Source organism: Lissotriton helveticus, chromosome 6 (genome assembly GCF_964261635.1).
Source record: "Lissotriton helveticus chromosome 6, aLisHel1.1, whole genome shotgun sequence".
Classification (NCBI taxonomy): Eukaryota; Metazoa; Chordata; class Amphibia; order Caudata; family Salamandridae; genus Lissotriton; species Lissotriton helveticus.
The window spans coordinates 1,959,073,277-1,959,101,248 of record NC_136067.1 but is presented as its reverse complement, the minus strand read 5'-3'; the positions used below and the strand labels follow the sequence as shown (position 1 = coordinate 1,959,101,248).

Sequence of the window (27,972 nt, the reverse complement as noted above, 5' to 3'; positions counted from 1 at the left end):
TGCACTGATGCTGGTAAATGGCCAATTTGATTGTCTAACTCATGAGGACTGCATTTTTTGACTGTTTCTCACCATTTCTAAGCTCCAAGAACCATACTGGAATCTAAGCAGGATTGATTTATATTTCCCAAACTGGTGGAGAACACTTAGATCAATTATCGCATTGTTTTTAAGTAATGTGATGGCATGTGAATGAATGGTAAATGCCATGGTGAAAGTGAAAAACAGATTATTAAAAAGTGTAGCAAGTGGGAGCTCAAGTAACGTGTATTACTACTTCACCATAGTCTCCCAAAAATGTAACATTATTCCACTATTATAAAAACATGTGCATACATGTGTAATGCACTTGTTGTTCAAATATAACAGCTTTTCTGAGACATGGTATGGAAACACAAGGCAGAGTCACTGTGAACAAAAATCATTGACACCGCTATGTGGTTCAATATTGTTTCAGCTTTCCAATACTTCATCTACAGGAAGCTGACCTCGGTAAAGAATCAATCCATTCCAATATTTTTACTGACATTACCCAGTGCCCTCTCTCCCGGCCAGTCAAAGAGGACTGATCATACCAAGCATGACTAGCTACACAGGTTGCAAGGCTCAAGCTACTGACAGATTTCTGTCTGAAGGAAGAGATGGTCCAGGAATGCCATGATAGGAATTCATTCTACTTTTAGGTAGCATAGTGTAATGATCATGAGTAATGCAAAACCACCATTCTCCTCTCCAGCTTCCCAAAGAGCACTAACATTATCTGTATTTTCAATAATATTGTTAAGCTTACTTTGTGTGCGGGCGTGTCTTTGGCACCGATGGAGTGAGCAGCTGAATCGGCGAGCTCCCAAGTCTTTGCCGCCATCCAGCCTCATCTTGCTGCCCGCCGGCCCTTGTGACATGCAGAGGGCCCCATGTGCAAATCCCCATTATGATTCAGGCCCCATTTGATGGGTGCTTGAAGCCATTGGGGGTGTTGAATGCGGCCTGAATGTTGCAGCTGGAGTGCGGCTACAAGATGGCAGTGGAGGCGACGTTACAGTGAAAAGTTCACCGATCTACCAGAAGGCGCGGCATTTGCCCACACATGATGGAGGCCTGAGGAGATGGCCCCCCAGTCCTGTTGCTGATTTCTGGTGCGCTGGGGGCAAGAGCGTTCTGCCACATCTGTGGCTGGTGCGGTGCGGCATGGGGATAACGCAGCTCTAGACCAGTCACCGGATGCGGTGAGGATCGAGGATGCCGGGGCCACGCTGTTCACCATAACTCAGTGGCATCTAGCTGTTTGTGCTCCTGCGGCTATTGGACTTGGCACCTCCCCCCACCCCAGAGGATCGGAAGCAAGGGTGTGCAGTGCTTCTGGAGGAGCTGGGGTGATCAGTGGCCCCAGAGTACTCTTTGCCCTGCCTGAGCTGGCCATGTTGCTCTCCCCTCCACAAGGCCTGCGGTAGTCTGCTGTCTCCCTGTTTGTCTTGTGTGGTCTGGTAGAGGGCATAGCCTAGCAGTGAGCCTTGATTTCATGGCTCCATAAATGGTGGGAGCAGCAGAGCTTCAGATTTGGGCATTGACTGTAAATGGTGCTGGCAATATACCCCTCTGATCATGGACTGCAGCACAAGATGGAAGGGAAAAGAGGGCAGTGCTCGGCCAACCTCTTCTTCGCACAGTGATAATGAGAGGCCCCCTCCAACATGGCGCGGGTGTCCCCTACCACGCTGGATTGCATACATGCGCCAATCTAGGACACCCGGGAGGCTTTTGAGCACAGGAGGGCCACTATGGTGGGTGACCTGATCATTTTCTGAGATTGACTGACAACCACGGAGCTCAATGTCAGTAACATGCAGCCAGCTGTAGGGGGACTCACGACTCAAATGGCGGAGGTGATGGACCAGCTGCAGGCTCTAGAATACAAGGCAGAGGATGTGGAGGGCAGAGCATGCAGAAACAATATCCGCGTGGTTGGTCTCCCGAAGCGGATATAGGGTCGAGACATGGTCCAGTTTCTGGAGAATTGGATTAAGACTGAGATAGCTCCAGAGGGTCTCTCCCACTTTTTGGCATTGGAAAGAGCTCATCTGGTGCTGACCCTAGACACCCCCCCACCCCAGGTGCTCCACCGTGTCTGATGGGGACACGTTTGTTCCATTTTCGGTACAGAGAATTTATCCTTTATGGAGAATCATCAGGTGATGGGGTTTCCAGATTTTGCGCTGGCAGTACAGAGACTATGCTCCTCCTTCTTGGCTGCCAAGACATGGCTCACATAACTGGGGATTCAATATGACCTGATCTTTCTGGCTAGTCTCAGTGTTGCAACAAATAATGGCACAAGATTCTTCAGGAATCCACAGATGGTCTGGGATTGGAATGGGGAGCAGCAGGATTACAAGGTCATCCCACACACAGACTCCTGGCTGGCACGCTCGAGAAGCCGGTGTGGGCCTATCTCACGCAGCGGCCCTTCGAAGGAGCAGGTTCAGAGGGATAACATGCAAGTGGTGGAAGCGGCAGCAAGAATTGGGGCAGATGACATAGATACTCAACCGGAGGAGGGGGCTGGCCATCCAGTGCCTCCAATTCAGAGTTAGGGTCTGACCGCACCGTGCGCACAACTTCTGGAACCGAGCTCCCGCAGATCACACCACAGACTGCAGGTGATCGCAGAATGTGGTCCTTGGGTGATGTATTGTTGATAACTGCATGGGGCTGGTGGGGTGACTTTACCTGATCCTACAGGCTTAATTGGCATGCTCTAGCCAGAGGGCCTCTTTATCTCCAAGTCAATCACCACCCTTTCTTAGTTCACTGTGTGATTCACACACGGTTTCTTAGTCCTGTTTATCATTGCATTTTGTGGGTGGGGGGGCTGTTGCCTTACTGTGCTGGGGTGGGGGCAGGTGTTGTTTCTTGAATCCAGAGAGCTTCCTGCATGTACTGTTAGGTGGACGCTTTGGGCAGAGGGTGGTTATAGGGTGGGCCCTCATATGGTGGCTTTCATCTGATAGCAGGTACATCATTTCTATACAACGTACTATCTTGGAATGTTAGGAAGCTTAACAGCATGACTAAGCGCTACAAGGTGCTTGCATACCTGAAGAGGCAGTCCATGTGTCCCTTCTGCAGGAGACACATTTGACACCATGGAAGGGGTGACTTTGCAGAACCGTTGGCACAGTCACTAATCTTACAACACTTACTCATCCTTTGCTAGAGGGGATCCTTTTTGGGGATAGAACTGGAACGCTGTTTCAGCTTTTGGAGGAGAGGGTAGATGAGGAAGGTTGCTATGTTGTGCTTGGTGGCAGACTGGGGGGTAAACCTCTTACGTTAATCAATATTTATGCTCCTAAAACAGACCAGAGCAAATTCTTAGATACAGTCTCCTTGGCCTGGGTTCCTTATATGAGGACCTCTGTACTTATTGGTAGTGACTTCAACTGTGTAGCTGACCCTGCTTTCAGCATGGCGCATCTGCCATTACGGGATTCCCCAGTACTGCGAACAGCCATGAAGCTCTCCGACTGGCTCAGCCACTGGGGATTGGTTGATACCTGGTGGCCGTCGCATCCCAGTACCCGTGACGCCTTGATGCGGTTCTTTGCATCCCAACAGTCCATACGCAGATAGTTATCTGATCACAACCCGCTTCTTATTTCTGTTGCTTGGGCATCCCTTCACCCATTTATTCCCAGTTGGAGGTTTAAATGTGAGAATCTGGAGGCCCAGGTGTTTCGTGAGGTCGTTGGGGAGGAAATACATTGTTACTTTGCAGTGAAGATGGGATCTACTGACTCTATTTTGGTGGAATGGGAGGCTTTTAAGACGGGGGTTAGTGAACACTGGCTCACTCACGCGGACCTTACAAGGTGAACTACGGGCACAGGAGCTTGCACACTGATTCCTCCGTGCACAATGCTCTGCTCCTAGAGAAAGAAAAGTTGGCAGCCCCAGAGGAGCAGCTTCATTTCTTTGATTACAGAGCTTATATGATTAGAGTGCATGAGGAGTGGAATAAGGTTGGGGCGTTATTGACATGGTTGGTGAATCCCACTAAATGGGGATCACAGATATTGTAGTTATTTGATGGCGTTGGTGCCCAAGTCTATGAACCAGCCATTATTAACGGGCTGTTCCAGATATATTTTGCTACTTTGTATGCCCGCCGGCTGCCTGAGGCCTATGGCCGTTCTTGGACCCTCTGCCCTTGACGGTCCTTTCACTGGATGTAGCAAAGGTGTTTGGAGTAGGCATATCATTAAAGGAGGTTGTGGCTGCGATTAAAGCCTTTGTCAGGAGTAAGGTGGCGGGATTGGATGGGTTCCTGGTGGAGTTTTATGACACCTTTGTTGCTCAGTTGGTGCCCTGGCTGGTAGAAGTTTACAGGACAGTGAGGGTTGACCGGGTTTTGCTATCCACTACAAAGGAGGTGCTGATAGTCCCTCTCCTCAAAGCGGAGCGGCCGCCTAAGAAGCTGGCATCTTACAAAGCCCATGTCAATGTTAAACATTGACTATTAGGTCCTGAGAAGGGTACTGGCTACAAGGTTGCTGGCCCATGTGCATTGCCTCATTAATGCCGGTCAACCTGGCTTTATCCTGGAGCAGAATACGGCAATGCACATTAGGCAGTTGACGGCACTGCATGCCTGCCATCTCAGATATCCATGAGGAGGTAGCAGTGATGTACGTTGATACTGAAACATCTTTTGATAGCTTGGTTTGCGAGTATTTGTACACGGTGATGCACAAGATTGGCCTTGGGGGAAGTTTTATTACCTGGACTAGGCTCCTACATGCCAACCCTACAACCAGGGTTAAACTGGAGGTGTGATATCGGCGGCCTGTGGGTTATGTGGTGGGGTTGTCCCTTGTCCTCATTGCGGTGGAGCCCCTGGCCTGCAGGGCCCAGGAAGGCACCTGTTACAGGGGTATTGCGCTCCGGGGGGTTGTTCATTACATTGCCCTTTATGATGATGGCATGCTCTTTTTCCTTCGGGACCACCAGGTCAATGTTCCCGGGGCTTCTCATCTCTTGGATGACTTTGGAAAGATCATAGGCTTCGGTGTTATATGGCAGAAAACTAGTGTGTTCCTCTTGTGCCCAGGGCCTGAGGCACCCCTTGCCCATTTAAGGTTTCAGTGAAAGCCCACCACCTTTCAGGATTTGGGGGTGTAGCTCTACAGGACAGAAACTGCTCTGCTGAATGGCAGCCTGTGCTGGGCAATTGCAACACTCCGGGGAGGGATACAATTCTGTAAAACACTCTTTATATCTGTGGGAGGGCGAGTGGCAATTGCCAAAATGATAGCGTTGCCCATTTTGTTGTACTGCTTTGCCACCCTCCCCATTGCTATTGTTATGGGAATTGCACTCGCTGCTCATAGATCTCATTTGAGGCTCTGGTATGCGCTCTGTGGCTGTTCCGAAACTGCAATGCCCGGTCCTTGATGTGGGGACTGGCGTCTCCCGACTTTGAGGTCTATTACTTGCCAGCTCAATTGCAATGGGTCAATAGATGGATTGCTGATATCATGCGGGGGTGACACTCTGGAGAAGAGGGGGACACTGGCACTCCAATGGCTGTCGCACTTTTAGCTTGAGCCTCCGACACTTATGACGGAGTCTGGTAACCTGTAGCAGTTGCTAAACATAGCTGGGTGTGCTACTTGTAGAGGGCGGTAGAGGGTACTCCCTACTCCCCTGGTATCCCCCTCCTCTGGTTGTCCCGATTCATCCGGGGGGAGGGGATGCTCTTGTAGGTTGGACGGGTGGGTGGCCCTCTGGCTAGAGACTATTGAGAATGTTTATGAGGCCGGATTCTTGCAGAACTTCAAGGATTTACAGGTGTCTTTACGACGTGGCTGTGGGTAATTTCCTCTTTTTTGGGACGGTTACAGCACTTCTGCTGTGGAAATGGCGGTGTGGGCAGGCTGAGTCTACCACGCACACTGATGCCATACCCTTTGCACCTCTCCCAGCAGGCCAGCAGGCATAAGGCGATACGAGGGCATAAGGTGAACCTGCATACAGTGCGGATATGTACACACCCCTCCACAGTTTACGGGACATGTGGGCGGCTGGGGAAACGTCGTTTACAACGCGGTGTACAACCTTTTCCACGCAGCTATTACAACGCAAGTCGTTACTACGACTTGCGCTGGATGGCGCTGTGGGATAAGGAATGTTGTAATTTTATATTCCAACACCTTCCCTACTGTTACGGGGACTGGTGTTGGAATATAAAATTATAAAATTCCTAAATCCGCGCCCTCCAACGTAAGTCGTTGTAACGACTTGCGTTGTAAAATCTGCGATGTCAAGTACCGCGATCTAAAAGATCGCGTTGTACTGACATACATCCGGGCGGCTGATGCTGGCGCCCCTATTACAGAATTTGACTGGGTGAAGATACTGGCTGGAGTCCCCAGGTGTCTCATAATGCCTGGTTCAGGCTGATCAATTGTTATTACCTACACTGAGCATATCTTACCCCCAGTTGGATAACCAAGTACTAACCGGGGTTGCCTCTGGGTGCCTCAGGTGTGGGTTGGTGGATGCAAATATTCTTAATACGGTGTGGAGCTACCGCCACCTGGTGGACTTTTGGATGAATGTGGTGGTGCTGATCAATGAGGTTAATGAACGAACATTACCCTCAATCCACATGGCATGCCTGTTGGGGTTCTTCTTGCGACCTGCTAAGCACAAGGCTGCTATTAAATTTGCAGTTCTCTCCTTAATTCTGGCATAGCGGCAGGTCACGCTTAGCGGCAGGTCACGCTTAATTGGAAAAGCGCCAGGGACCCACTTTTTTCCAAGTGGAGTGCGGAGTTGATATAGTGGGAGGATTATAAGAGTGCAACGCTCTTACGGGAAGCCCAAAAAAACTCACTGCCCCTTGGAGGTGTCCTGGGCTTGGGATGTCTTATTGGAGGATTTAAACTCCAAAGGTCCCAATTCGGGGGCCGCTTCACTGCCCTCCGCTCATCGTGTCGAGGTATAGTGATCCTGGCCTTTGCCCGGTCCCTCCATTTCTGTACCTACCAGCCTGGTGGTGTTCCCATGTCTGTTTGGCATGGGACCCGCGGGACGGCCTTCTCCTTCTGTTCCTTCTCTCACCGCACCCGGGAGAATAACGACCCATGGTGTTTTCTTATGCTGTCTTTTGAATACTGGCGCTCTATCTGGTCAAGCGCTGAGGTGGGGGCGTAGGGGATGTTTAGGGGGTGTTCTTGTTAAGTTTCTGTCTGAGCACCTGGACAGGATGGGAGTTGGTCCTCACAGGAGCTTAATCTCCCCTGCTCATGGTGTGGGAGGTCAGAGCATTAACCTAGTTTGGCTGCTTTGTATTTTGCAAGGTTCATTAAACGGTGGAGGGATTTAATCAACCTGAAGAAGGGCGCTTGTTATTTCACTCTTCATGGAAATGTCAATAAAGTGTATTATAAAAAAAACTTTCAATGTCCTTAGAATGCCAGTCAGAGTTAACAACAACTGTTTACTTGACCATTGGTACAGAGGAATCACAGGAACCTCTTTAAACGCAAATTAGTTGTTGACAAGCTGAACGTTTAATTGATAATGCTACTTATGGGATTTAACAATCAAATTTCATAGAGTTTTTTCCTACAGGACCCTATGCATTGAACACTTCCCATGACTTGAGCTTTTCCTGTGAGGTCACCCTAATAAGTCGGCACTTCCTGAGAGGGAATCATTGGTGCAGTACAATCAGGTATGTCAGCCAACTCTGTGCTTGCTTGATGTAGCACCTGAGTGAGTGCTCTTGGAGGCTTATCGAATGCCAACTTTTTCTTGGTTTCTTGCTAATGTGTACTTAATTGGGAAGAATAGAAGGGAGGGGATAGCTGGAGGAGGGAAGAGAAGGGAGAATGAAGGGAGGGACTGGTATGGCCCACAGTTTACTTACAGGTTATGGTGTGCCCATCAAAAATTGATTTGGGATTTTGTTTCGATTTAATTTGCGTTATTTGTTAGCACACATTCCATCTGCCCCTATAAGAAGGTTTGTGAGTAGCAGGAAACACATGCTATATAATCTATGTCAGCACCTTGATTCTTTCCTCCAGGCAATTTGTTCTACCACTGCTTTTGTTTGCATTGATAACCAGAGGTAAGTTTTATGGAGAAACATCTAATTCTATTAATTCTAATTCTGCGGTGTCCTCATGGCTTTGTACATGAAAAATATACAAGTAGAATCATAATATTGACCTGTAGATGTCTCTACTAGTTATGGTTCTTATACAGAACCACTACCTAATCTGAAACAGTGCACTGAAGTTTCAAATAAAGCATTGCTATTTTCACATTCAAGCCTCAAACCTCAGAGAGGCCATGATGCCTTTAAGTGTTGACAGAGTGTTTGTCAAATGATTGGTGTTGTCATATTTTGGACACTGATTTTCCATTCCCTAACCACCCCCACCTACTAATATTCCAATTGTGATGTTGCATTCATAAATCTAGCATAATTGATGCATACATTCTTGCTCTGTCCTTGACACCTTATTCTTAAATTCTCCCCCGGGAACTCACTTTTGTGCTAGATGCTTATACCTCCATAGGAAGGTTGTTTAATAACATCTTCAAAATTAGGGGTATTTAATACTGGCCAATGAAAGGCAGGGCAATGCCAGATTTTCACAATATTCACAAGTGAAATATATACATACAGTTAACTGAACTTTAGTCATTTACATATCCAATTCTGAAACAAATCTTACACGGATCTTGCCCTCAGAAAGCAACATTTGTCTCCTATTCTAAATAACTATTGTGAATAGAGGGTCGATTAACCACATATGTTGGACACTAATAAAATGAGGGGTGATCAATTCCTCCAGCCTACTGTTCAGTTTGTAGTTTAAATTGTTTAAGCATAAACAATTCACCAATCTGATAAAATGCTAATGTAACGGGATTTAGGAAACATGCATAAAGCAGAAAAACATCTCAGAATGGGATAAAGTAGGCCTGATTTTCCTTGACATAAATAATGGCAGCCATCATTTTAGATGCATGAGAAATATACATTCAGTTATCACTAGTTAGCAGATTGTGTACAGGATATGCTATTTCATGCATAGTTCTAACTAAATATGTGCTTCCTTTTTGTCAGTGCACCATACATAAATATTTCTTATTTTTACAAATTTTGCGCATTACTTTTCAAATGCATGTGAAGACCGGAAACAAGTTTACAATGTAATTATTCAACATAGGTGGAACATAGAAATTAGACATAATTTTGTTTACATGGAAAAGAGGGGTTTTTAATGATAAGCTTAAATCGCCGTCAACAATATGAATTACACAAAAGGTTTTTGTTACAAAAGCCTCTATTTCTTCAGATGGTTTTGAAAACTAAATGCTATTCCAGCCTTAATATTTATGAAGGATTTGCCTAACTCAATATGTTCTTCTATGTCACAGAATAATGAAGAATGGTAGACAGTTTAGTTTTGGCATCCATCACCCAAATGAGGGACCCAATTCATGTAAATCATCTCTCTGATTCTCTCTATTAATTAGAGGGAGCAGTCTTCAATTTGCTTAGTGCCATTACTGTTTTCTGAGCAGATTATGATGTGTGGACAGTCAACCAAGTGAACCAATCCATGTACCATCTAACAGGATTAAGGCAAATGCTAAGGGATTTAAAAACAAATTTTTCATGGCATGTTTTATAATGTTGCCTAGAATGTCCATCTGAAAATGACAGACTGGTATTAAAAATAACAGGTTAACATTTTGGTTTAGACAAAGATTTCTATACCAAATATTCACACAATTACTGCATGCTTTCTGAATCAATTGTTTCTATTTTATTATTGTAGCAAGCATAATTGCGAATAATTTTAATATTTAAGTACAAAATGGTACTAGGTTGCCTGAACTGATGGGTTAGTTAATTTTGTAAAATATTTGGCTCCTATTAGCCACGTACATGTTCCAAATATTGCTCAGAATGTACAGAAAGGTATACTTGGACTGTAATTCGAGCAGGACACATGTACAAGCAAACCACTTCTAGGAACATCTTCTCGAAGAAACTGGTGTTACAGAAGAGAAAGCTTTAAGGTGGAGTTCTGAAAGCCTGCGGGACCATGATGTGCGACTCCAGAAAGATTCATATTGTGTGATTAGAGATACCTCCAGAAAAGATTCAGTTTTGGTAATACCGCTTAAAAGAGTAGCATATAACCTGTAAGGAGAACTACTGGTACATGTACTTTGTCGGATAACTTGGGCTGACTTAGCAATAGACTTCAACAAAAGATAGTCATCTGATAAGGTGTCTGTTATGCGTGTTAATAGCAGAAGGCTGATCCCTAAGAATGTGCATGGAAGGTCTCAATTTCTATAAGTGATACATACAGTGACAGCGTGCCCATCACAAGTCACCACATGGAAACCGAAAGAGATTCTACAACATTGCAAAGACAGCCATTAAGGGTAACCATTTGCCCCAACCAGGCCTCGATCTTTCTGGTAAAACCAGCTTGCTCCGGTAGGATTTCTAAGAGATTATTTTGCATTATGTTCATTAATTTAAATGTAGTGTGGCAGAACATTTGTAAGTGCCTAGTTTTGTGACTTGGTGAAATATGTTAATATCTGGTTGAGAGGCTATAGTCATGAGTTAGAATCTCTGTAAGGGTTGATCTACCCTATACCACACTACCACATTACCACACCCCCCTTAGGTGCTGAAAGTTTGTTGGGAGGGAATGTGTTCAAGAAGAATTCTTTGGATGCTAAGGAATGTGCTGTAGTTTTATTCATTATCCAAACTGAAACCTAGAGTAACTCTGTTCAGATTCAGTAGGCTTGCTACAATCTAGGATGTACATTTTCCACTTTCCTTCTTTGTCTTAAACAAAAAGCTTAGCATGTCTCATGCAATGCTATAAGGTACCCTAGCAGAGACTTCTGATGAAAGGATTGGACCAAACTTAGTGACGTTTTTAGGTATGGTCAAATGATGGGTTTAGGGTTAGAATTAGTTAGTGGAAGGTTGACTAACTTCTACCCCCTATATTTTCCTTGAACACCCCAGACTACTAAGTACCTCTTTGGCTTCCTGGGTGCGATGTCGATGGCCGGTCCTGGAGCTGGCATATCCATTGGAAACATGTCTACCCACATTTCCAGACGGCCCTGTGGACAGACAAAAAAATGGAGACACAAGGCTTACATCATTCATCAATGGTGCTTCTCTGCATCGACATGTAGGAGAATCTTAAATTTTCATAACCATATTACAAAACTTATAAAAACATGTTAAGATATCACATCAAGAAAGCTTGTTGTTTCACTAGAGAAAAATTATTCAATTGGATTAAATGAGTGAGGATAAGATAGGAGGTATTCTTTGTCAGGATTTGTGGGGACTCAAGTGAAGTTCACAGTGGAGTATAGACAACAAAATGAGTAGATTTTCCAAAGAAATAAATACAATAATGAGCATGGTAGTAAATTATATCCTATATGTGCCTGATGTTCGTCATAAACTAGATAAATTATTAGCACATACAGAATCAGTTAGAAACTTTTGGAAATTACTTCAGGTGATGCACACGAAGTGTTTGAAAATGCAGCTAAAGGGTCCAATTCACACACCGATTCTGCTTCATGTAAGTGTGACTCATTCTTCTATGACACCTGGCTTTCTCATAAATTTCAGTAGTAAGTCAAGATCATGCCTCATTTTCTCCTGGAATTCAATAGTAAGTCAGGAGTACTCCAAGAGTAAGTCACAGCAAATTATTTGTGAATCGGTCTCAGATTACCTTTACTTAGAAAGGGTTATCACAAGTTGCTGAAGAAACCTGACTCAATTTAGCTACACGTCAGTTTTTAAATATAAGAAATACTATAGTAGAATCTGCCAAATGATAAGTCTTAACTAATAACTGGTGACACAATCAAATTTCTTTTATATCCAATCAAGATTCATATTGACAAGACAGATGTAATGTTATGTTAAAGGATTTATACAGCGCATGGCTGTCCTGGCAAAAGGATGTCCTTGTGCTAATAGCTGGAGGAGAGGACGCAAGGGGGAATGTCTAAAAGACAAAAGATTGGTGATGTTTCTGATAGGGAGTGGCAATGAACGCCCCCCTACTCTGTCCCTACGGAATTGTGGCACACGAGTAAGATGTAGATCAGCGGAGCGAAGGACGCGGGTTGGGGTATAGGAATGACAAAGATTGTTCAGGATTGCCAGGCCTACGCCTGCAAGAATTTTGTGTGTGATGTAGAGCATTTTGAACTGGATTCTTTGCTCCACGGGCAACCAATAAAGGCGACGCAACAGGCCTGAGACAAAACTATATCTAGGCAGAGCAAACAAAGTACGGGCTGCCGCATTCATGGTGCGCTGTAGCCTGTTGATAACTGACTTATTGGATCCCAGCAGGAGACTATTGCAGTAATCCAGCCTGGCCCGAACCATAGCTTGGACGACCAACTGACAGGTATGGGGGGGTCGAACAGACCCAGTATGGGTTTAAGACAATGCAGTAGGCCAAGCATGTCTCTGCCACAGATTTAGCGTGATCCTCAAAGGAAAGGGCACTGTCAAACCGAACACCCAGGTTTTTTGATGATGGTTTTAGGCACCACAGGAGTACCCAGCGTCAACGGCCAGCACTTGTCTCTCCATAGGTGAGAGTCTCTGCCAAATTGGATGAATTAAGCTGGAGACAATTCATTTCCATCCAGATGGCTATGGCAGATAGATCATCTCGAAATGTGGCTGCATCCTGGCTGGGATCCTTAGTAAACGATAGGATCAGCTGTGTGTCATCCTCGTATGACACCAGAGAGATATTGTGGGGTTTCGCAAGCACAGCCTGTGGTCGAATATAGACATTAAACAGTGTCTGACTTACTGCTGACCCCGGAGGAACACCGCAGCATAATGGGTGTCTCTGAGAGTGAAAGGGAGGGGCAATAACCTGAAAGGACCTGTCAGACAAAAAAGAAGTGAACCAGGCGAGGGCACTGCTAGTGATGCCGATCTCCTGCAACCCATGAAGTAGGATGTTATGCGAGAACATGTCAAAGGCGGCCTAAGGTCCAACAGAATGTGCTTCCCTCGTCCAAGGAAGCTCTGAGTTGCTCCGTAACTGTCAGTAAAGCTGACTTGGTGCTGTGTCTTGGCCTGCAACCATTTTGTGAGGAATCCATTATGAAATGGGATTTCAGATATTGCATTAGTATGGTATTCAGAAGTGATTCCATTGTTTTAGCCAGGAACGGAAGCAGGGAGATCGTGCGATAGGTCTCCGGCCTAGAGGCATCTAATGATGGTTTCTTCAGTAGAGGGATAACCTTTGCATGCTGCCAGGCTTGTGGCAGTTGTGCTGTCCTTAGGCAAAGGTTAATAAGTTCCAAGCATCTGGGAAGTAGACATTCCTGGAATTTGACTAAAAGTTCTGGTTTGGGGAATCATCAGAAGATCCTGACTTTATTTTGATGAACATAGCCTTAAGGCCGTCCATCAGGATAAGTGGGAAAGCAGAGAGAGAGTGGGTCTCTCTGCCAGGCAGCGCTCCCTTCATTAGGCATGTAACCTCATGCTTTGATTGAAATCAGTCATAAATGCCCGCCACTTTATTGATGAAGCCAGTGGCCAGAGTTTCACATTGGGCATTAGAGGCAATAGTGTTATCTGCTGTCTGAGGTGATTTCACCATATCCTTTAACAATGAAAAAATTGTTTTGGAGAGGTTATTACTAGTATTAATTTTGTTTGTAAGTTGTATGGCACAGGCTTTCCGCATCTGTTTGCGGTAGGCTTTCCTGGCCTTTGTATATTCAAGTTTGGCTGAAGGACTGTAGGCACGTCTCAAAGTATGCTCAAGTACTTTACAGTTTTTCCTAAAAGTGGTAAGAGTCTTATCAAACCATACATGCGATCGGGCTTTCTTCTGATGAGTCCATTCAGCGAGGATGCACTTATCCAAGGCCTGATTGATCCATGTTCCAAAGCAGTTGCTAGACCTCTCAATGTCTGCAAATAGCATACGTTGAGAGATGGCAAGAGTGTCTTGAAAGGTGGAATGATCAAGTTTCTGCCAAGGGCATTAATACACCAGATTACGAGAAGCCGAAAGTTTTGGACCAGCTAGGTGCAATGAAAAGAGAATAAGGTTATGGTCAGACCAGGGCATCGGTAGAGATATCGGGGACTTTGACAGCAAAATGTTGGACAATACAGGGTCCAGAAGATATCCCACCTCATGAGTGGGGCCAGAAACCATTTGGAGGAGTTGGCAAGTCGCCATGTCATTTAAGAAAGGTCAGCAGTCAGGGTCATTATCAGACTCCAGGAGCAGATTCAAGTCGCCAATAATGGTAAAATTGGCTGACTTGAGTGCTAAACTGCTCACCATGTTAGCTATCACTGCTCTAAAAAATTTGGATGGCCATCTTTATAAATTACAGCAATTCCGCCACCTTTCCCCGACCCTCTATCCACATTCTTAATAATAAAGCCTGGGGGCAGGGCCAGAGCAGAAATGGCAACTGAGTCTTTGGAGAGCCAAGATTCAGTTAAGAATAGCGCGTCTAACAGGTACTCGGACAATAGATCAAAGACTTCGGCATGATGTTTAACAAGCGAGCAGCAGATAATGCTGCCGATTTTGAATTGGAGTTGCTGACTGCCTAGCGGAGCATTCAGGCTGTATCGAGGCCTAAAATTACATAAACTGCAGTGGAAGGCACCTGAGATGGGGACCAGCTGTGAACCCCACACAAGGGGCCGCTCCTTTGCACTTTGAGCAGGTCCTCACGAGAATAAACAAGCCTGTGGGTAGCAGGAAGGGCATAATGCCTAGTGCCTGGTGCTATCCAGGCGTGGACAGGCTTGCCTTTGGCGCGCCAGTGGCGCTGCTGCACTGCGGCTTGCATAATGTACCTGGGGACACAACTGACTCCTCCCAGGCATGCCTCTGACTGGGGAAAAAACATTCAAAGCCCTGCACAGCTGAAAAGAAAGCAGCCACGCCCCCCAGAGAGAAGTATCAAAATGAATGTATTAGCGTTTTAAAAAGCATAAAGCGAGCAACATAAAAAGGAACCTGCCTCAAAACCTTTTGGCAAGCAGTCCCTCACATAAAGAATACTCTCTCCCCGCAACAGCGTGTCCGCGCTGCGGTGTGCGAGATATACATAGGGGCACAACTGGCTCCTCCCAGGCACGCCTCTGATTGGGGAAAATTAACCAATCAGAGCACTGCACAGCCGAAAAGAAAGCAGCCACACCCCCCAGAGAGAAGTATCAAAATGAATGTATTAGCGTTTTAAAAGCATAAAGCAAGCACCATAAAAAGGAACCTGCCTCAAAACATTTTGGCAAGCAGTCCCTCACATGATGAACACTATCTCCCCCAGATGTACTACGTTTCTAAATATATGAACTTCCCTATATTCTTAAACTTCTTCAATACCACTAACAGCCACACAACCAGACACACAAATCAATATAGAGGCTCAATTCCTTTGTCTGTTGTCAAAAACCACTGTCTTTTCCATCTTCCATACTCTAGGTCAAACCATCCTATTGCCTAGTCACAATTGTATCTAAAAACTCACATGAGAAACCTAGCCTATGTTTTATGCCACATGGAAAATGAATTTCACAATGTGCAAGTACATATATCAACAAGATCCATTAACAGAGATAGTTAATCCATCCAGTGAATGATCAGCATACAATAGGTAATGGCGTATTGAGAACAAATCATGATTCCATGCGTTTGCACTTAAACCAACTCCCAACTTTCAAAGATATGGTGGCAAACACCTTAGTGCCTCCTATAACATTCATTTTGATGGCCAAGGCCTACTTAGCCCTTGACCAAGGTCCACTTCACACATTCATTCCAGAAAGACTATTTTTGTTTTACTTCTATGTATCTGTGTCTGACTCCCACACTGGCAGTTGGCCCTCTAATCACAAACACTGACCTCACATAACATGCCAGCTTACAATCTGACTCAGCTGAATACACTCATACCCTATCTCCCACAGTAGATGTTGGCCTTCAAGATTCCAATCTGTACTGACTACTCCATCATCCATTTTTCAGGCTCTACAGAAAAACGTCTGCACTACTTCTTTAAGAAAATGACACTCATCAAGAGATCCTTGTAGGATAACGCCTACATCTTCCTTTCATAACGTCCAGTCGGAACCTATGCATTTTCCCCCTTGTATCTGAGATTATCCAGTATTGGGGTATCTTTCATAGATTCACATGCCTGAATCATTCCCCGTCGTCGAGGCGGGAGTCCCACGGTAAATTATATATATATAGCAGTGCCTAAAAACCATTAGTAGTAGGCTAGAAAAGGATATAGGCCCAACTAGGCCCAAAACTTAGCAGCCTATCTACCTCATTATGTAAAAAGAACTGAAAATGTAGCCTCAGCCAATCAGCTAACCTCACCCTCTAGAACCTTCCCAGCCCAGGCAGTTCTCCTCAGATTTTCACCGCACTTCGTGTGTAAGGGAGTCTCCCTGAGTGCCTACTCAGTTTTTCTTCAAAATTTCTTCTATTCTCTCAAGATGTCTGAAAAGAAGGCTCTATTCAAGGCTTGTGGTTCCTGCTTCAAGAAGAGGGTACATGTGGACGACCAGCACTCTGATTGTATTTATTGTTTGCATCCTTCACATGTTGTGAAGGATTGCAGGATATGTCGAACCTTCCCTCCTAAGACCATCAGGGATAGAGAGGCAAGAGTTCTTTTGTGGCTGAAGTCGTCTGCCACAGATGACGAGGACAGAGCCTCTACCTCAAGTAAGAGAGCCAGTTCCAAAGAGAGGTGTTCTCCTGAGAGACTGAAAAAACCTAAACTCTCTCATAAACCCTCTGAGTCCACAAAGAGTGCTGCGTCAACAGAGTCTTCTACTGTGAGTACAGTCCGCACTAAAGCTGTCTCTTTGGTGTCCTCTCTCACTGTCACCACCTATTCTACATCCTCTACTTCTTCAAGTACTTTTACCACCTCAGCAATTACTTCTCCTGTGATGTCCGTCATGGTTTCTTCTTCTGATAAAAAATCATCGAAGAAAAGCTAGTCGTCGACGACCAAATCACCATCTACGAAGCATTCGTCATCGCTTCCGTCGACGCTCTCGTCGACGGCTCCCCCGTCGACGAAGGTTTCCACTATCCCGTCGACGAAGATCCCGTCGACGAAGATCCCGTCGACGAAGATTCCGTCGACGAAGAGTCCGTCGACGAAGACCCCGTCGACGAAGACCCCGTCGACGACAAGCCCGTCGACGAAGACCCTGTCGACGACGAGCCCGTCGACGACGAGCCCGTCGACGAAGGTTTCAGCTCCATCGACGACAAGCTCGACGACGAAGAGTCCGTCGACGGATCCGTCTACTAAGACACCTTCGAAAAAGTCCTCGTCGACGATTACAACACCATTGACGATACCGTCGACGACAATACCGGCAACGCACACATCTGTTTCACTTCTACCGTCGACAGCAGCGCTGGCATCTTTGAATGTGCCGTCTACGCATTTATTGCCCACATCTCCAGTAAGGGTACAGTATACCCATTTCCAGATGAAATCATTTCAGAGACAGAGTTACTCTCATTTGTCTCCCCTCTTGCCTTCGCATATTTTGGAAAACTACGTGGAGGCAGATTCTGATGATGAAGGGGATGATGAGGAGCCTTTTGGAGTGGCCCATCACCCTTCCCAGTTACACATAAAATATCAAGAGGATGAAGATGATGATGAGGTCCATTACTATCAGGAGAATTTAGCTACTCCTTATCATCAGGAGCAACAACACGCAGAAGACACGGCTCATCTTCCGTCTTCTCTAATTCATGATTTACAGGCCATGCTGGCTGATTATCGTCAGAGGTTTCCACCAACTCTGCCTACTCCAAATCCTGTGCCAGTAGACATGCCGATAAATTCCCCGCCACATCCTTCGCACTCTCCAAGGCAGGATGTTGACCCCGGGACTGGAGGTCATGATGTTGACGTCTCCTCTCCAGATGAGGATGAAAGAGAGGATGGTGAACTTCCGGATTCCACGCCTACGGAACCATGGAATGATTACATCATTCCTATGCCCTCTCCTAATTTGCCACAACCTTCAGATTCTCCGCCAGAAGACATAGGAGGTTTTCATAACATCATGCACCGGGCAGCTGCTCAATTTGCAATTACAGTTTCGGTTGAGCAGACTGACTGTTTTCTTCATGATTTCAAAGAAGGGTATAGAAGGGTATCCAGATCTATCCCTATCATTGAATATATTTGGAAAGAAGGGATTAATATAATGAAGACGCCAGCTTCCATCCCGGCGGTTCTTCCAAGAGTCGACAAGAAGTACCGAGCACCACCGGATACTCCTTCATGTTTGATTGGTCATCCACGACCTGACTCAGTGATTTTACAAGCGGCTCAACAACGATCCAAGAATCCGGCGGCACCAATTTCAACACCTCCAGACAAAGAGGGCAGGAGATTGGATGCGATTGGGAAGAAGTTCTCAGCTAATGCCGCTGCTACTGTTAAGATTGCTAATTCTTTGGCAATTTTAGCACGTTATGACAGACAAATGTGGTCAGATCTGTCGGAATTCATCAACCTGGTTCCCGATGACCGTGTTGAAGAGGTACGGAAGGTTGTCATGGAAGGCGAGCGGGCAGCTTCTGAGATTATCGATTGCGCCCTCGATGTCTCTAATACAGCCTTTAGACAATTGGCCGGAGCAGCAGTTCTCAGACGGCAAGGATGGCTCAAGGCGACTTCTTTCAGACCTGAAGTCCAGACCAAAATACTTGACATGGCCTATGATGGCGAGTTATTGTTTGGCAAGCACATAGATGAAGCATTGCTTGCGATCAAAACGGATACTGATACGGCCAAATAGCTTGGTACACTACAGTATAAGCGAGGTTTTTTCAGAGGAGCAAGAGGCCGTGGTTTTTCTTCCAGAGGACATTATCAAAATCAGCAAAACCGCCAGTATCAACCTCAGAATAAGCCGTACTACCAACAGTCCTATCGGCAGTCATCGTCAGCGGGTTTCTCTCGTCAAGGAGGAAAACGACGTTCTAACTACCAGGGACGCGATTCAAATAAACGCCAGTGAGTTTTGCCGGACACCATCCTCCCTTCCTTCCCTCCCCGTGGGCGCCAAGATCTCCGCCTTTTATCAACAGTGGCGGAAGATAACTTCAGATCAGTGGGTTCTGGACATAGTCAAACACGGACACACTCTGGAGTTCTTGCAGAAACCTCCAACGTCACCGCCCAGGGGTCCCTCCTCTCCTCGTCTTCATTTGTTATACATGGAAGCCATGAAGATGCTACACAAAAATGCGATAGAAAAAGTTCCAACATCCCAGAAAAATCAGGGGTTTTACTCTTGCTTCTTCCTTGTGGAAAAGGTTTCAGGAGAGTGGCGTCCAATTTTGGATCTACGAAACTTAAACAAATATCTGAAGAAGCAGAGTTTCCGCATGGTGACGCTCACGGATGTCCTCAATTGCCTCATGGAAGGCGATTTCATGGCTTCCCTGGATATGGAAGACGCTTACTTCCACATTCCCATTCATCCAAACCACCGCAAGTATCTGAGATTCACAGTGGCTGGTGTCCATTTTCAATTCAAGGTGCTCCCTTTCGGCCTGAAATCTGCACCGAGAATCTTTACCAAGACTCTAGTTCCGGTTGCAGCTGCGTTGAGGTCACAGGGAATCCAAGTATTCCCGTACCTCGACGATTGGTTAATAAAGAGTCCAACAAAAACTTCAACAAGGCAATCGGTCAAAAGTGCTCTATCAATGTTCTCGAATCTGGGCCTGACCCTCAACGTCAAAAAATCTCAACTGCAACCCAAACAAATTCTGACGTTCCTAGGAGCAGTACTGGACACTTCTCAGTGCAAGGCCTTCTTGACCCAAATTCGTCAGGACAAGATCACAAAGCTGGCAAGTCAAATACGGTCAAAAAAGTCTCTTTCGGTCCGACAGTTTGTTTCCCTGCTAGGGATGTGTTCCTCTGCACTCCATCTAGTCCCACTGGCTCGACTCAGAATGAGGCCTCTCCAAGAGGAATTGCATCGACAGTGGCGGCAGATAGACGGATCTTTCGAGGACCGAATCAAGGTCACGCCCAAGATGAAACAAGCTCTTCTATGGTGGGCGGCAAAGAACAATTTGTCTCCGGGGCTCACTTTTCTTCAGACCCTACCGGAATTTACTCTGACGACAGATGCCTCCATGGAGGGTTGGGGAGGCCATCTACAAGACCTTCAAGTGCAGGGACGGTGGTCCCATCAGTACAAGCACAAACACATCAACTGCTTCGAGTTGAGGGCCATTTTTCTGTCCTTGCGAGCCTTCCTGCCAAGAATTGCAGGCTCTGCAGTGCTGGTGCGCACAGACAACACCACCAGCATGTTTTACGTAAACAAGCAAGGGGGCACAAAATCACTAGCCCTGTCTCTTCAAGCGCAGGAAATGTGGGAATGGTTACTCCATCACAAAATTTCCCTCAGAGCGGAGCATGTTCAGGGAATTCAGAATTCTCTGGCCGACGATCTCAGCAGATCGTTCACAGGATGTCACGAGTGGGAACTCGAACAACGCCAAGTGGAAACAATTTTCCAGCTCTGGGGCACACCAACACTGGACCTGTTTGCCACGCAACAGAACAGCAAATGCATATACTTTGCCAGCAGGTTCCACCAGCAAGGATCGAGAGGAAATGCCCTGTTGATGAGGTGGACCGGAATCTTTGCGTATGCCTTCCCAACGATTCTTCTCATCCCAAAGGTTCTACAGAAAATGAAGAGAGAGCGTTGCTCTCTAATCCTAATTGCTCCTCGCTGGCCGAGACAGTATTGGTTCCAGGAGCTTCTGATACTCTCCCATCAACCTCCACTGCGCCTCAAGCCGACACTTTCAATGCTGACAAGGGAGGAAGGACAAATACTGCATCCAGATCCTCAGTCGCTGCACTTGCACGCCTGGCTCCTGACTTCCTAGAGTTTAAGGACCTTGAGATTTCTCCAGACTGTAGAGCTGTTCTATCTCAGGCTCGTGCACAGTCTACCATCAGAACCTATTGCTTCAAATGGAAGAGATTCTGTTTATGGTGCGGAGAGCGTGATGTCCATCCACTACAAGCTCCTCCGGAGAAGATTCTGCCTTATCTGCTGTCTCTAGCCAGATCAGGTCTCGCTTTTTCTTCTATCAAAGTTCACCTTGCTGCCATATCCAGATTCAGAAAGAGTTACAACAAACCATCTTTGTGCTCTTCCTCTTTAATTAAACAGTTCCTTAAAGGATTATTTCGAGTTTTCCCTCCAGTGCGGCCTCCTCCTCCTGAGTGGGATCTCAATATTGTGTTATCTCAATTGCTGAAAAGGCCTTTTGAACCAATTCATAAATCAGAACTTAAATTCTTGACTTGGAAAGTGGCTATTTTGTTGGCCCTCACTTCAGCCCGGAGAGTAAGTGAGATACAAGCGTTCACTATATCGGAACCTTTCCTACATTTTTCAAAAGATTGTGTGACACTCAGAACTCATCCTAAGTTTATTCCCAAAGTTCCGACCCAGTTTCACATCAATCAACCGGTGAAACTCAAAACTTTCTTTCCAGACCCCAAGACTCCAGCTGAAAGGATGCTGCATTCCTTGGATGTCCAAAGATGCCTCAAATTCTATTTACAAAAGACAAAAGATTTGTGCAAATCTACCCAACTGTTTGTAGCTTATGGCCAAGCTACACGTGGTCAGGCTGTGACGAAGGCAACTATAGCCAGATGGCTTTCCTCTGTCATTGTCTTCTGTCATGAGAAAGCGAACAAACCCCTGACAAGAACGGTTAAGGCGCATTCCACCAGGATGATGTCAGCGTCTACAGCCCTATTTGCAGGGGTGACCCTGGAAAACATCTGCCGTGCTGCTACATGGAAAAGTGTGCATACTTTTACCGAGCACTATTGCCTGCAGCCGGTGCTACATGAAGATACGTCAGTGGGAGAAGCAGTGTTGCAGCATCTTCTTCACTGAGGTTAGCCTTTTATGGTTTTCTTGTTTCTATTGTTACATTTGTTCTAAAATACTGTTTTAATGCTCTATATATATTATATGAAGGTATTGTCATGATTATGCATATGTACTGAAATATGTTCTTGCTCTAGTACCTTCCAGGTTGTGTGGGGATATATGATTTGGATTGTCTCCCACCTTCCTCTACCGACAGGTATGGTTATTACTGCTTGCTATTCTGATTCAGGCATGTGAATCTATGAAAGATACCCCAATACTGGATAAGAAAACAAGTTACTTACCTGTAACTACAGTTATCCAGTATTGGTATCTTTCATAGATTCACATGCACCCACCCTCCTCCCCGGCAGGGCAGTTCTTATTATGGATACTACTTCTCACTTGTGCTGGGAAAATCTGAGGAGAACTGCCTGGGCTGGGAAGGTTCTAGAGGGTGAGGTTAGCTGATTGGCTGAGGCTACATTTTCAGTTCTTTTTACATAATGAGGTAGATAGGCTGCTAAGTTTTGGGCCTAGTTGGGCCTATATCCTTTTCTAGCCTACTACTAATGGTTTTTAGGCACTGCTATATATATATAATTTACCGTGGGACTCCCGCCTCGACGACGGGGAATGATTCAGGCATGTGAATCTATGAAAGATACCAATACTGGATAACTGTAGTTACAGGTAAGTAACTTGTTTTCTTATGCTTTATTAAAGTGGCAATTCAAAGTAACACGAGTAGCAAATTATATCCCCCAACCTAAAAAGTAAAGTTGACCATACGCCATAAACTCAGAAACTAGTCACCATGGTGTTCCCAAGCCCTTTACAATCACGACGGACAAAGGGAAAAGAAATCGCCCCTGCTCTTCCCTAAGAACCGAACAAGATGCCCTCTACTCTGCAATAACTCAAATACAACAAAGTTAGTATCGCTGACCTAATCTTTGTTCATATCAAATACACTTCTTGCCTTTCCTAACTTGACCTTAACCTACATACCAAATTCAAGAACTTCTTCCTCTCACCCTAGTAAAGACACTGCTCCTGCCTCTTTTAATAAGCAAAATAACTCATTTTTTGCGAGCCTCATTGAGCAACATTAAAAAAAATAAAAGAAAAGTGGTTACCACCCTGACGAGCCACACTCCTTTAATATTTCCTCCCATAACCTATACAGAAGAAGTAGGTTCTCATTCTAGCAATTGACCAATATCCTGGGCTTCTGGGGAAATCACTGTATCTGTGTAGACCTCAAGCTGTAATTATTTATAATTCAATGTAAATGTTTGTTATGTGCAAATGTGTTAAATACGAAAAAAAAATTATAAAGTCTGCTCTAATTAATGTATGTACTTTCTCCCCTCACATCCTGGTTCCTGTATTCTGGTTGTAATCACAACTCCCCCACATTGTTGTTCTCTATACAGCGACCCATGTGTCAGATGCTCCTGAAGCAGTAACATTTTCTCCATTCAAGGATCTGCTATTGCTTTGAAGTAGGTCTGTACTATAATTTTGTTTTTAAATAAGATACTCATCACCAAAAATCCTTACCCCAGTCCTAGGCCAATAAATAAGTAAAAACAGCGGCCATTCCGGTGCTCAACCAGCTTTTCCATGAACCTATAGACTTTAAAAAGGTGTTGCACCAAAGTATCGAATTTGTTTATACAGCTCTCACATAAACGATAAAATATCTGCTACTAACATTTTATTGATGCTATTTTAGGTTTAAATTTTGTGCAGTCGATATAAGTGCAAGTCGAGATTATGAATAGTGATATTTGACTTACTACTGCCATTGTAATGGCATTGAGGATAATTACCTTTCAACTTCTCTAAACCCACACACTACTAAAAATGCCCTTGATGAGTGGTAATCTGACTGCTGCCCATTCTTTAGCATAGAACTGGGCCCTTACATAGGCAAGAAGGGATGTGATCGGTCTGTAAATTAGGCCTCTTGTCTTATGACCTCTCAGCTGTATTCAGAGTCCTTGACCACACTGTTCTACTGCAAACCCTGAAAGAACCAGGACAGCAGGTCCTGCTAGAATGCTCTTTGCAAGCTGAAACCCAAAGACCATGTTTGGTACTTATTGGTGCAAGGTTACTCTCCAACATGTGGGGCGCACAACGCCCTGACCACGCAACTTTGTCTTGCAGTGCTCCCATCAGTGCACAATTAAGAGAAAGTTGTCTTACAAAAATTCATGGTTACTTAGAGCAGGCTCAATTCCATCAAGATAGAACAGGACAACATATAATGCTCAACTGGTCCCCAATCATGACCCACTTTAAAGTGGTTTTATGATTTGAATAAATAATTAAATCTAACATGTTCTTGGGCAGGGGTGACAGTTATGCAAACCTGTTGTACTGCCGGAAGGGCTGAAACAACCGGTCAGTGATTTAGCAGACATTGGGCATCAGCATCACTTATGTGGGATAATTAGGGCAACTGAAAGTGACATTACATGTATACATAAGTGCACAAACTAATTATTAAACCTTGAAAAAGACCCTGTCTTGGAGTGAAACTTGTGTCAGCTTTTTGGGGACTAATAAAATATACTAATAAAATGAATAAAAAATCTTTTTTGGCATGGCCCCCAATTGATTCTCAGCCATTTATTGGCAAACACAAGTGTATCATGGGGTGGAAACCGAATTTAAACAAATAGCAAAGCACATTGAGGAACTTACTAAGTCAATGAAGCATGTCAATCATTACACCGTTTTCATACATTTTTTCATCACCCACATTCAATAGTCATGCATTTTGTTGCAGCTCTTAAAACTCAAGGGAGAGTGTGGCATAGGAACATCCCCTTCCTTTGCTCTCTGGGGACCTTACCTGTTCAATGCCTGGCTTGTCAGGATTCAGTAGGGGTCGTGTCTCCACGTGCTCAGGAATCAGCTTACAACCCGCTCGTGGGATCTCCTCCCAGTGGTGAAGCACAGTCAAAGCCAAATGTTCATCGGTCTGCTTTTTCTGACCTACCAACATAAGGAGGGGAAATAAAAGAGCAACACTCCAGCTTCAAATTAATCCTTTGTAATCAATATTCCTCATTCAGTTGGGAATGTCACAGTGGTCCCCAGACTAAACACCACATTATTATTAAGGTGGATGAAATTATAATTGCACTAGCGAAGTGCACAACTTCTGTAGTTCTTGAGTTAGTAAAATGTGTGCCAGGGAAAACCTGGTCTTAACATGACGAAACAAGGAGACATGCGTTATTTCTCCTTGTTTTTGCTGATTCTATGTGTGGCGCATTGTGCAGCACACATAGAAACAACAAAACGCCATGAATTATTGTTTATGTGCAGCAACGTGTCAGTATTCTCGTAATGTATCACATCGATTCATAGGGTCAGTTTTAGGATTTCAACCTCATGCAGTTTGAGTGCCATTTAGGCCAGGGTACACCCAGATGCTAGTGTGGTGTCTTCAACTTTTATCTTTTTGGACATGAACAGCATTAAGTCATTAAAGTCTTTAAGACAATTGTGTCTTGTTTTCGCCTTTGTTACCTAGAAGGGCAACATACACTAATTGAGGCTTAACTGGTCACCTTCTGTAGACTAGGGGGCATATTTTTACATGCAAGTGGCGGAGCGAGGGTTAGCTCCAAATTTGCTAACGCCAAGCGCCGTCATTTTAGAAACGCGGGGTTGCACCATATTTACAATAATATGGCAATTCCCTGTGTTTCTTCCTGTGCTGGCGCTAAAGTAAGATGCCTAACGCCACTACAGGCACCCTTGCACCATAGTGCAAGGGTGTCTGTGTTGAGGGAATGCTTGTTTATGTGTCTGCACATAAAGTTTACCTTACCTTTGGGAATCTGTCCAACAATGTTTAAATCAGACTTTGTATCTGTGTATATAGCTATATCTTTATCAACACCATGTAGTTACTTGACTCAGATTTATTGATGATCTATTTATAATCTGGCGTGGGACAGAACAGAGTGCTTTGGACTTTGTCTCAAGAATTCATGTAATTTATATTAACCTAATTTTCTCGATGTTGAAGTTGAAAATTGTTAAAAACAAAATAAAGACAACATTACATCGAAAGGAGACAGCAGGAAATTCAGTGTTACATGCCACCAGCTACCACCCAAAACACCTAATACAAAGTATCCTTTACGGGGAACTGTTAAGATTAAAGAGAATCTAAAGCAATGAGATAGACTTAGTGGAGAAATAAAATGAAAGCAGAGAGAGATTTCTAGCAAGAGGCTACCACGCAAAAACAATTGACACAGCTATAGTTAAATCTAGATCTAGAACTAGGTCTGAATTATTAGAGGTACACACAAGTGATATTAAGACCAATCAGGAACCAGAACCCACCAGATGAATCTTAGATGACCCTATAATAGGCCACCTCCTACCACAAACACTATTAACCACGTATAGAAAATCAGCATCTATGAGCAATGCTCTGGTGAAGAGCAGCCCAGAAGTCACTCAAGTGGGTTCATGGCTTACCGCAAGCAAGGGGATTTTTAGATGTGCGACCTGTAAAGCATGTAAATTTGGTATTAATGAAACCACTTATTTAACACCTTTTAGTGATAAAATGCAGTTAATCAACAAACATCTTGCTAGTAAACCAGATTTCGTCATCTACACATTGGAGTGCACATGTGGACTCCGATATGTAGGAAGTACAACATTAGAGGCGCACAAAAGAATATTACAACAAACATACTAGGGCCCTAACCAATCAAGATCTCAATTACCCCTTAGCCAGACACTTTAAGGGAACCCACAACAGTGACCTCAAACATCTGAAGTATTATTTAATAGATGCCGTCCCAGCAAACAAAAGAGGTGGAAACAGGGAAGCAATACTTAGGAACTTAGAAACTCACTATATTCTAAACCTACATACTAAAATTCCTGGGGGTATGAATACTAGTGATGATCAGTACACGTGTTTGTGAGAATACATCATGACGTATTATTATCTTTTGGGTCATCAGAGGTAGTTGAAGACAACAATAGCCATACACTTGAGCCTTGGCAGTATTTGGGACAATTTCAGAGTTTAATTTGATTTTGGGTGAATCAGTTTTTATCCAAATGAATGCCACTCGTAGAAACATAACATTAGGTTATATATTAATATCAAGATTTGCCCAAGGGTGCTTAAGTACTTTTATAAAAACTGTGTCAAAATATTGTTCTATTGTATGTTTTCCCTTGACAATATTATTAATATTGTCCGCTCTTTATCTGCTGCGACACGTTATAATAAAGTAGTGTTAGGCATTGATGCACTTTATAAATAAGTACCATTTTGATTTCTCTGTATATGCTGCTATTCTCTCGCATTAGGTACTGTTACTCATTCATGCCCTTTATGAAAAAAGTATAGTTTTTAAGTAAGTTTGCACATTAGCACTTTATTCACAAACTCAACCTTTTACATGAATTAATATAATAATATGGTGTGAAAAGACAGTAAATGTATTTTACTTTAATTTTGACAAATTAATTGAAATATAATAAATGCTTTGATATTGATGCATACATGCAAAATTCAAATGTCAGAAAGAGTGAGGAGTTACGTGCAAAGTAAGGTACACAATTTATGTACAAGCACGTTTACCCACAGCTCATGTAGCAAGTCTTTTCTTTATATTCATGGTTTGTACAGCACATGTCACTTTAAAAGGGTTGACTGCAAAGCACAGCGTTGTCATGTGTTCAAGGCCATTGTCGGCCAAAACGCGTAATGGCTGACAATCCCCAATAAACCACTTTTTAGCACATCAATGGTGGTTTGTGGTCGTTTCTCTCACCTACGAGAAAAAGTAACGGAGTTGGAGATATATACATACATATATATA

At 44.4% G+C, this 27,972-nt stretch overlaps 2 protein-coding genes across 6 annotated transcripts in view; one reads left to right on the top strand and one right to left on the bottom strand.

Moving 5' to 3' along the window:
* Nucleotides 1–27,972, bottom strand: part of OTOF (otoferlin) — a 1,162,910-nt gene that overhangs the window by 53,224 nt on the left and 1,081,714 nt on the right. The window contains exons 40-41 of the mRNA XM_078649977.1: nucleotides 24,957–25,099; nucleotides 11,099–11,187 (exon numbers count right to left, since the gene is read on the bottom strand). Coding sequence (XP_078506103.1) covers nucleotides 11,099–11,187; nucleotides 24,957–25,099 — 232 coding nt within the window. The remainder of the gene's footprint in view (nucleotides 1–11,098; nucleotides 11,188–24,956; nucleotides 25,100–27,972) is intronic.
* The window catches only part of LOC144763932 (uncharacterized), a 231,242-nt gene that overhangs the window by 158,430 nt on the left and 44,840 nt on the right, over nucleotides 1–27,972 (top strand). For 3 of the 5 annotated variants that reach the window (XR_013596277.1, XR_013596278.1, XR_013596276.1), the window contains exon 3: nucleotides 7,636–7,738. Coding sequence is in view for 2 of the 5 variants with exons in the window: in XM_078649979.1 (XP_078506105.1) it covers nucleotides 7,636–7,738; nucleotides 8,094–8,137 (147 nt within the window). In the remaining 3 variants the exon portion in view is untranslated. Of the gene's footprint in view, nucleotides 1–7,635; nucleotides 7,739–8,093; nucleotides 8,138–27,972 lie in introns of all 5 variants that reach the window. The other 2 variants (XM_078649979.1, XM_078649978.1) reach the window with 1 other exon arrangement.